This window comes from Lipotes vexillifer, unplaced genomic scaffold (genome assembly GCF_000442215.2).
Source record: "Lipotes vexillifer unplaced genomic scaffold, Lipotes_vexillifer_v1.1 scaffold478, whole genome shotgun sequence".
Taxonomy (NCBI): Eukaryota; Metazoa; Chordata; class Mammalia; order Artiodactyla; family Lipotidae; genus Lipotes; species Lipotes vexillifer.
Window position 1 is genome coordinate 380,463 of NW_006779682.1, and position 10,733 is coordinate 391,195.

General features: G+C 48.8%; 1 protein-coding gene across 2 annotated transcripts in view; it reads left to right on the plus strand.

The window, feature by feature from the left end:
* Window positions 1–9,861: 9,861 nt before the first annotated feature.
* The window catches only part of ZBTB21 (zinc finger and BTB domain containing 21), a 3,123-nt gene continuing 2,251 nt past the window's right edge, over window positions 9,862–10,733 (plus strand). For both annotated transcript variants that reach the window (XM_007452872.1, XM_007452873.1), the window contains exon 1: window positions 9,862–10,733. This exon is cut by the window's right edge. In XM_007452872.1, the coding sequence (XP_007452934.1) occupies window positions 9,862–10,733 (872 nt within the window).

Here is a 10,733-nt window from a genome sequence, read left to right on the forward strand (position 1 = left end):
GAAAGAGAAGAGGTTTCCAGTTTGGGAGACCTGCTGGCTGGCAGCACACCGAACTAAACAGGAAATATGTGGGGACCGGCAGATGTGGGAGGGTAGGGTCCTAGGTACCATCCTGGACAAGAGGGCTGTCCTGTGATGGACGAGTCCCGAGAAGCCTCAGCAGGGATACAGAGTTGGGAGTCATAGGCCGGTAGGAATTAAGGCCACAGGTACTCACGCAAAAAGCGAAGACCACTGCCACGCGCCGCTGTCTGTGCCGGATGCTGGAGCAGCAGAGATGAGCCAGCCCAGGCCTCGAGCCTTGGTGATGGTTTCTCTCTTGGGCCAGTAGGCACCTGCTGGGCCTGCACTAAGCATTAGGAACACACAGCTGACAACAGGGGTTCTTCCTTTTAAGGACTCTCATGAGAGGGTAGACATAAAGGCCAATCGTTCAAAATAGTTGTGTTATTGCAGAGGGGACGAAGCAGTGTGGTAGCTTAGATGGCTGAGCTACTGGCCAGGAGCGCATCACTAGAGCTTTGTAGAGGTGGTGACGTTTTAGCTGCATCTTTCTGTAGAGGTTAGCCAAGTAAGGGAAAGTTTGGAAAGACAGTCGGTGGAAATTGGGTGTGCAAGTTTGTAGGGTAGATGCTCACCCTCATGCTGTCCAAGTAAGGGTGGAGAGACAAATTGTGATCAGAATATGAAGACTCTTGCATGCCAGTCTGTAGAGTTTGCATTTTATCCAGGGAGGAATAGAGAAATCAATATAGTATTCTAAAGGGCACTGGTGGGACTAGCTCTGCTTTAGGAAAACAAACAAAAGGCACGGTTTCCACTCCTGCATCTAATTAGAGTGTCAGAGTACAGAAAAATCAACAGATATTTATTGTTGTGTGAGACACCACGTTGGGCATTGTGAAGAGTGTCGAAAGACATTAAATAGATTCCTAGTCCTTAAATAGCTTTTACATTTCTGCTGGGGAGACAGACAACTTACGGTATTCGGCACTGAATAAACACTGCGTAAATGGTGTCCCTCTGTAATACTGCAGTTGAAAGGCGTTTGCTCGTTATAAACTGCAGTGGTCAAGGAAGGTGTGTATATTAGTTAGCTAGGGCTGCCGTAAGAGCACCACAGACTGGGGGCCCTGAACACCAGCAGTGTATTTCCCACAATTCTGGAGCCTAGAAGTCCAAGATGAAGGCTCTGGCAGGCTTGATTTCTCCCGAGCCCTCAGCTTGTGGATGGTCGTCTTCTCTGTCTTCACATGGTTTCTCTCTGTGTCTGTGTCCTTATCTCCACCTCTTACAGGAACACCAGTCACGTTGGATTAGGGCCCACCCTTAAGGCCTCATTACAACCTACCGTCTCTTAGAAGACCCTGTCTCCACATACGCTTACATTCTGAGGTGCTGGGGATTAGGACTTCGACCTCGGAATCGCAGGGGACAGTCCAGCCCACGACCGAAGGCTTAATGGAGGAAATGGCCTTGAGCTGAGCTTTGAAGGGTGAGTAACGTTCAGCTGAGTGGGGGCGGGGGCGGGGCGTCTGGGACATTGCAGATTGGGTGACAGAAGAAGCAAGACCCGCGGGTGGCGTCTCAGAGACAAAGTATCTGAAGCAGGAAGTTATCACGAGGCGATAACTAAAGGAAAGAAAATTTAAAAAGTAGTTTGAAACCAGATTTACAGAGCCTTGAAGTCCATGTTTTTAAAGTTTTGCATTTTAACCTAATGGAGAACCATCGTTTTTATCATTTTATTTCTTTTTACTCAGGTCTTAGGTCTCAGCTAAACTGTCACATCGAGGCGTTTCCCAACCATCCCCTCCAAACTCTGGTTACCTCCTCCCCGTCGTAGCTCCCTATTTATTTCCATTGTAGCTCTTAGCACAGTCAGAAGTTATCTTTTTTTACTTGTTTCCCTGTTCATCGTCTGATTTACCCCACTGGAAAGTGGAGGCCTTGTCTGTTCTGTGCGAACCTGTATTTCACGTGTGTCTAACTGTGCCTTGCCCGTAATAGCTCAGTAAAGAAGCTGAATTCATAATAGTAATACTTAACGTGTGCGTCCAGTGAATGATCAAAGTTTTGATTTTGGAAGCTCAGTCAAGATGGATTTGGAGGGCATGATAGGAAGGACGAATACCACTTGGAAATCTATTAGTCAGGGTCCTTTAATGACAAGAGCAGAAACTGCCAGGCCAGCTTGAAAAGAAAAAGAAATTGAAAGGTAGAGAGAGGGCTGCTCTTGACATTGAAGGAAAGACAAAGAAAAACCAAGGTAACTGCAGGAGCCTGTGTAGTGGGCACTGCAGGCTGCACTTTCAGGCCAGGGCTGAGATAAATCAGCTCCGCTAGTTGCTGCCTTCGTTGTTCTCAGCCCACATTCCAAGGAGAAAGTTTCTAATGGGCTGAGCATTGGTTGTGTGCCCAGTCCTGAGCGAGGGGAGCACAGTGCCTCAGACTCCACGGGACGGGGGTGCTCCAGCAGGAGGGGCACAACAGGAGGCTGCTCTGTTAACCGGGGTGCGTTCTGCTGGGTGAGGTGGCACGCACACCCTAAGACCAAATCAGACCTCCTCGGGGGACACGAAACCTGTGGTGAGATGGTGTCCAAGGGGGTGACATCGCTGCTCTTGAAGGGTCAGATCAGCGAGGCTGGCTTTGAAATCCCAGGCGCTTTCGAGGATGTCTGGACACCTGCATTGTCTCCAAGTGAGCCATGATGAGATGTAAACTCAGAGCTGACTGCCTGCCACCATCTCATAGTAAAATCAAATGGAGAGAGTCAGGATAGACCCAGAGGTGAGGGTTTGGGGGTGAGCGGGGTGTGTGTTTATATTCCGAAGCCAAATGTAGATGCTTCGTTTTTCTAACTACATGTTTGCTTTGTGTTATATGCATTCCTCCTTTCTCCCGGTGTCATGGTTAGGGCTATATAAGCGATCTCCAGCATTCCAAAGGCCTGTGTGCCCAGAGTTCAGTTTCACATTGATGTTTTGGATTAAAGAGAGATTTTCCTAGAGATCTGGAGGTAAGGGTTTTGTGGGCTGGTCTTGGAGCAAGTTTGATTTACAGTGTACCTTACCTCTGATAGCAGCCTGAGTGTTCGTCTCCAAAACTCGAAAGTTGCTGTGAGGTTATTTGGTCCCTTCTCATCTCCCCTTCTGCGCCCACTGTTCACCTCCTGATGTCCTTTTGTCCGAGTGTCTAGCTCTGCTTTGCTTCTGTTTATATCCCTGGAATGTTCTATAGTCCAGAACTGCCTACCTTTCCTCCATCTCCTTAAAAATCTTAACTTCCTACAGTTGGTATAAAGAGGGGATTATTTGCATTGAATTACGTTATATTAAGACATGAATCCCCTGCCCTTCTTAGCACTCGGTACCTGAGGACTTTGAGGTGGTGGTATGAAATAGTTTTCCGCAATCCAGTTGTGAAGTGCTCCGTAGCCATTCTAGGGAATCGGAACTTCATTCAGGCCAGGGGCTTCTGGAGTTGTTAAGCCCTGGCACTATTAGATGCATGTTTCTGGAAAGTATCTACAGTGGAATGGTGAAGAGTGGGACCTGTAGTATTGATATCGTTATAATTGTCCGGGAAGCAACGAGTCCCCCAGCTTCCCTCAGGTCCCCACTGTTCACTCATCGACCCTCCCACCCCTCGGCCAAATTAACTGCTTCCTGTAAGCAGTATGCTCAGCACTTTCTGTATATGCTTCCTTATATTTAGTCTTACATGTCTGTCCTGCCATGGAGACGTTCAGGAAAGGAAGAAGAGGAAGAGAAGTGCCTGCGCGCAGGCGGGAAACGCTGTATGCACCAGGAGCTTGCACACATACGGCGTCTTTTGTGCTTCATAAGAATCCTATGTGGTGGGCAGTGTTAGCCCCGTTGAACAGGTTGAGGAAACATGTACTCAGGTTGAGTGATCTTTACAAGGTTACGTACCTAATAGGTGGCAAAGCCAGGATTTGAGACAAGTAGACTCATTTGAAAGTCTTTCCCGTGGAGCTATAGTGACGGCCATGGGTTGTTAACTGCATAAAGATTCTCTCCTTTTGAAATATCAGGAAACAACATGAAATAGAAACAATTTAGGCAGAGTTTGGGAAGATATTTGTGTGCAGGGATCCAAGTGGTAAGGAAGCCCGCCCTGCTTCAGGAGCTGGTTTTCCCGGGGGATTTCCTCCCAGCTTTTTCTATGGTAGAGGGACCTTTTCTTCCATGTTTCACCCACTTTTCTTGTAAGAGCACCAAGGTTTCCACCGTGACTGAAGTGGTGGCGGGAGCTCAGGCGCTGGAGACTCATGCAGATGAGCAGTGGGCAGGAGGGGCCAGGGATGCAGCGACAGCGCACATGTCCACGTCAGAGCCTTCAGACCTGGGATGCTCTGTCCTCTGTGAGTCAGAGGTCCTCAGTGTCCACGAGAGATTGGAGTTTGATGACCCAGGAGATTTATGGAGGAGAAGGTACCTCCAGCACCAAAGCTGGCCTCACCTGAGGCTGAAGAGCAGACAAGCACGTGGCTTTGAGCGTTCAGTCTGCACATCCACCAGCTACAAAGGGTTTTCTGGATTATCTCATGACACGCAGCAGTCATGATTCTCACCCCCGTTTTTGCCTGCATTCTTAGTGTAGCATTTTATATTTTTAATGAAGTTGTGAAGCTCAATAAATATACCTACTGTGTCATTAAAACACAAAAGTCCAAACTGTTAATTGTTTGCAGCCAGACCAGGAAAGGGGCCATTGTTAAGCTCTGATGATTGAATTCAAAGGTAAAAGCAAGGGCCTCTGCATGAAGGTGAGGAGTCTGCACTGTGTGCTCCTGTCACACCAGACACCTAGAGCCCTTGTCCTGGGCTCCTGAAGAGGATGGGAGAGGTCACTGTCCTCCGATGACCCTTGCGGGGCCTTAATTTTGCTCCCGGGGCCTCATGCCTCCACCCCCTCCCCAGCCTTATGACCCGCCCTCCCCTACATGTGTCTTTTGCTCCAGCCAGGCACTTGGTCTTGGCTCTGTGTACTGAACACACTGCTCCTGTCCTTGAAATGTCCTTCACCCTTCCTGACTCCCATATTTTCTGAGTCCTGCCTATTCAGGAAACTTCTTTTGTAGAATCCCTTCCCTGACCTTCCTCTCACCTGGATCCAGTGTCATCACCTGTACTCCATCTGTACCTCTGCACCCTGCCGCCTGGTGCTTAGCACACCGGAGTGTGTGGTGGATTGACTTGCCCTGTTCCCACGCAAGACCAGGAGCTGTAAGGCAGGACCGTGCTTGTCAGACTGCCACCCTCCCTGTCTGGCCAGTTCTAGCACATACTAGACCGGTGCCCAACCATGAGAAGTGTGTAACGTGATGACCAAGAATCCAGGCTCTGGGCCCCGACTCCCAGCCCCACAATTAACTGACTGGATGACCTTAGGCACACTATCTGACCTCTCGATGCCTCGGTTTCCTAATCTGTAAAACAGGGATGATGGCAGTACCTAGCTCAGATGTTCATGTGGGAATTAAAAGGTACGGTGTGCAGGTGAAGAACATGGCCTCCAGAGCCAGGTCACCTGGTGTGAATTCTGCTCTGCTCGTTACTGTCTGTGCAAACTTGAGCCTCAGGCACATAGCCTTAACCCTGTGTGCCTCAGTTTTCTCAACTGTAAAATGGGGATAATGATGGTACTACCTCCTAGGGTTGGTGTAAATATTGAGTTAAAGCCTGAAAACTGTTCACAGTGCTGCGTGGCAGAGCAAGCGCTCGGATGTTGGCTGCTGTTCGTGCCTGATCAGTGTCTAGGGAATGGTGTGGAAAAATCAATGCCTGGAGCTGTTCTGCACTGGCTATCAGGAATCTGGACACACTTAGCCACTTCTCAAGCAGGCGCTCTTGTTGATGACTGTAAATTAAGGCTAGAGTCGAATGAATAGTTTTAAATTCCAAATACTTCTCAGGGACAGAGACCATTCCTCTTACAACTCAACTCTCAGTGACTTATTTTTCCCTAATTTTCTGTTTCGTTCAAAGAGTATGGAAGCCTGTGGTTTAGGGATTAGAAGCAATTACTTAGAACAAAAATAGAGGTCACGATAATTTGAAGGAAGAAAAAGAAGGAAACTTTTCCGAACAATGAACATTGAGAAAATACGGGTTTTTTGGCCTGTAGGAATAGGGAGCAGATGATGTGTGCATTAGCGTTGCTTCATGTCCAGGGATGTAGAAGATCTCACTTGGTTTAGTCCTCACACAGTCCCTTGGTTTCTTAGTTGGGGTTCCCCCAAAAGCAGACCCTGAAACAAGGATTCAAGTGTAGATGTTTATTTGGGAAGTGATCCCAGGAAGCACAAGAAAGGTTGCAGGGAGGGCTTCCCTGGTGGCACAGTGGTTGAGAGTCCGCCTGCCGATGCAGGGGACACGGGTTTGTGCCCTGGTCTGGGAAGATCCCACATGCCGCAGAGCAACTGGGCCCGTGAGCCATAGCCACTGAGCTTGCGCGTCCGGAGCCTGTGCTCCGCAATGGGAGAGGCCGCAACAGTGAGAGGCCCGCATACCGCAAAAAAAGAAGGTTGCAGGGGAAGTGAAGCAGGAAAGGATGCCTGTGAAGGGTACATTAATTACCAGGTTCCTGCTCACATTTAGAATATCTAAACTGAATTCCTGAAAAAAATTCTGAACCAATTTTTCAAGCTTCATCTCAAGTAAGGACATCCTTCCAGTTCTGGCAGAAACCTTGGAGACACCCTTACCTCCTCACCTTCTTACCCTCTGCAGTCCGTCCATTAGAAATCCTAATGACTGTCTTTACCTCCACCACTGCCCCACTGGTCCAGGCACTGTCCTGTCTCACCTGCATCAATGCGGAGGACTCCTAGCTGACTTCCCAGCTTACACCCTCTCCCATGGTCCATTCTTTGCAACATAGCCAGAGGAATCTTTGTGAAATGAAATTCAGGTTGTTGTCATTCCTCTCCTCAGAATCTTCTAACAGCTGCCCTGGTAAAAAGTGCAGTCCTTCCAGTGGTCCCCCAGCCCTGCACAGTGTCTTCCCAGAAGCTCCTTCAGTGCCATCATCCACAGCATCTTCAGCTCCGCTCCAGCCCTGCTGTTACCTTGTCTCTTCCCTATGCCTATATGCTCTTCCCTCAGTGATCCTTATGGCTCATCCTTGCGTCCTTCAAGCCTTATGAAATGTCACTTCGTTGAGTGAGTGAACAGGTGAATGACGTGAAGTTCTGGTAAAATTTGTAGTACGTTACAGGTGCTGAATAAATGGTAGCGATTATGGTTTTCTTTCCTGATTCTCACAGTAACATTATTATCCCTACTTTACAGTGGGGAAAACAGGCTCAGAGAGGTTGATTAGCTTAGAGCACTGACCTTCAAACTGTCTTAACTCTGACCCACAGGTAATCTAGAGATGATTTAAAGTATATGGGAGGGTGTGCATAAGTTATATGCAGATACTACACCATTTTATATAAGGGACTTGAGCATCTGTGGATTTTGGTATCCGCAGACTTCCCGGAACCAATCCCCTGCAGATACTGAGGGACCACTGTACATCTCACCCCAGTGCCGGCTTACATGTGTGGAAATGTATGCATATAACTTGTGAGAGTTTCACAAAATCGTAGTCAGCCTTACTACATTTGAGACATTTGGACTTTTCTACTCTGCCCTAGTCATTTTTTTCAGTTGTTCACTTCAGACCACTAAATTGATTTTAAGAAACCCTTTTGAAAAGTACTCGTCCAAGCTTTTGATTCTGCATCTGCTGCTTTTCCCTGTGGCAACATCTGAACTGGCTGTCTCAAAAATTAATTGCACTAAAAATAGTGTTCACAACACGGCTGAGTTATGAGTGTGGCATTATAAGCTTATTTTTTTCTCTGCTGACCTCTGTAAATGATGACAGGGGTTTCTTTGCACATAAATAGATGTGTGATTACAAAGACAGTATAGTAGGATTAAGGGAGAAATTTAAATGGCTAATCAAAGAAAAGGAAGGGAAAATCTCCTTCTCACGCACTCACCACGGAGGTGAAACGATGCCAGGCAAGAATGAACCGCAGCTCGGTGCAAGCTGACCAAGGCAGTTGTCTGTGGACGGGCTCCAGGCGTCGTCTCTGGAAGCAAAGTCACGTCTCCAGGTCAGTCAAATGGAGTCCGTATCTCAACAGGAGCCAGATCAGTGGTGAAGAAGACTGGGGATCACGCTTGGTCACTCCAGGTGGTGGCCTGGGAAACTCTTCCCTGCAGATTCTCCCGAAGAGCACAGAGGCTGGTTGACCAGCAAAGCCTGGTCCTTTGGAGCCCGAGGAGAACCTGCAAACGTGCGGGTACCTTGTTTGGTGTATCTCTAGCTCACCCTCTAGGGAATGATAAAACTATCCAAATAGGCTTAGTTACTCTGAATCCATTTTATATTAAAAAATAAATGTCATAAATATTTTAAAGAACAAGATGGCATTATAAAACCAACCCAGAGAGACGAGACATTACCGTAGCAGCAGCCTGAGGGAAGTGTCAGATTTGGAGAGTCAGGCGTCCTCTCTGTGTGAAATGGCTTCATCTTCGTCAGAGGTTAATCTGGACCCTTTTATGCTGAATTAAATATCTATTAACCCTGCAGTTTCTGAAAATTAATTGCACATTTGTCAAGTCCTTATAGGTATGACATATAGGCTCATGTAATTTTTGCAGCAGCCCTAAAGGAGGGCACAGTTGTTACCCGTCTCACGTGAGGGACCTGCTAACCTGAGATGCTAGTGGACCACAAGGGAGGATCTCAAGCCCAGCCTCTCGGCAGACACTCACCCCTGCCACCAGCCCCCCACTAGGCCTTTAGATCTCACCTTTAGATTTGAAGGGAGTTTCAGTGAAATCTCAAGTCAAACCCCTTAGTTTAGAATTAGTATAATTAAGTCTAGATCCAGGCTAAAGCTTCTACTGCGCTATTGTTGAAAGTGAAATTTGGTAAGGAAATAGTGTTCGGATTGCAAGGTGTTTAGCATAAGAAAGAAAACAAACTTTTATTCTTTAATATTTCTAACCTTTGCTAAACACTTTGATGCAATCGTAATTAGCAAATGGTTTTCCTCTTTCCAAATTCTTACCTATTTTGTAAATTTATTATTTTTGTGTGTGTGTGGTACGCGGGCCGCTCACCGTTGTGGCCTCTCCCGTTGCGGAGCACAGGCTCCGCACGCGCAGGCTCAGCGGCCATGGCTCACGGGCCCAGCCGCTCCGCGGCATGTGGGATCCTCCCGGACGGGGCACGAACCCATGTCCCCTGCATCGGCAGGCGGACTCTCAACCACTGCGCCACCAGGGAAGCCCTCTTTCCTATTTTTGAGACCTCTACTTTACAGCCTATTGTTAATTCACATTGTGTTTAATCATATTCAGTAATAAAACTGCTTTCCTTTCAGAATTACGGACTTTATGGGGTTCGGTACTTCCTACTTACTCTCTGAGCCAATGAAGAATAGAATTAAGCCTCAAGCGGATATGGGCCCTAAATATGGATAATAAACCTTGTTTTCAAATATTGCTTCTCTACGTACCTGCCAAGTTCTAGCTGCCTTTTTGCTGGTATGGAAATGCCTGTTACAGACCTTAGTGCTTAAAATTCTTCAGTTTTAATGACTGATGACCTACTTAAGCCACGAGACTTGTTTCTGTATATTTTCCTTGTTATTTAAGTAATATTATTCATCCAGAAACCTCTTGTTGGGCCACAGTCTGCTAAGCATTGGCACCTGTGAGAAGACAGCTGATGTTCCCGGCCCTTGAGGAGCCCTCATCTGGGGGAGCTTCTCACCACCCTGTTCATGGCGATTGCACGTTTGTCTTTCAGGTAAGCCCGAGCATGGAGGGGCTGCTGCATTACATCAACCCAGCCCACGCCATCTCTCTCCTGAGCGCCCTCAACGAGGAGCGCCTCAAAGGGCAGCTGTGCGACGTGCTCCTGATTGTGGGGGACCAGAAGTTCCGCGCGCATAAGAACGTCCTGGCCGCCAGCAGCGAGTACTTCCAGAGCTTGTTCACAAGTCAGGAGAACGGGTCACAGACTGTGTTCCAGCTGGACTTCTGTGAGCCAGATGCTTTTGACAACGTGCTGAACTACATCTATTCTTCGTCTTTGTTTGTGGAGAAAGGCAGCCTTGCTGCTGTGCAGGAACTAGGCTACAGCCTGGGCATCTCCTTTCTGACCAACATCGCTTCTAAGACGCCCCAGGCCCCCTTTCCAACGTGTCCCAACAGAAAGAAGCCCTTCGCGGAAGACGATGAGAACAGTTCTCAGAAGAGAAGCGTCATCGTTTGTCAAAGTAGAAACGAGGCCCAGGGGAAAACCGTGAATCAGAATCCAGCCGACCTCAGCCACCCTCCCCGGCCCTCGCCCGGCATCGCCGTCCAGGCCAACGCCAGTAAGGCCCCTGGTCCCAAGCCCACGGAGCCAGCGCACCACGTGGCAGCAGCTGAGAAGAGTCGGCCGAAAGATGGCCCCGTGGGCCTCGCGAGGCCCCCCGAGCTCGCCGGGCCATCGGAGGAGCCGAGCCGAGGCGGCCTGGCCAAGCGGGGCGCGGCGCCGCCTTCGAAGCCCCCACAGGACCGGTCGGCTGCGGACGAGAGGCCGGGCGCCAGCGCTCCGCTTCCCCGAGGCGTGGCCGTGGAGCTGGCACTGCGGAGCCCGCGGCCACCCGTGCTGTCCCTGCGCGGCGCCCCGGAGACGCCCTTCCT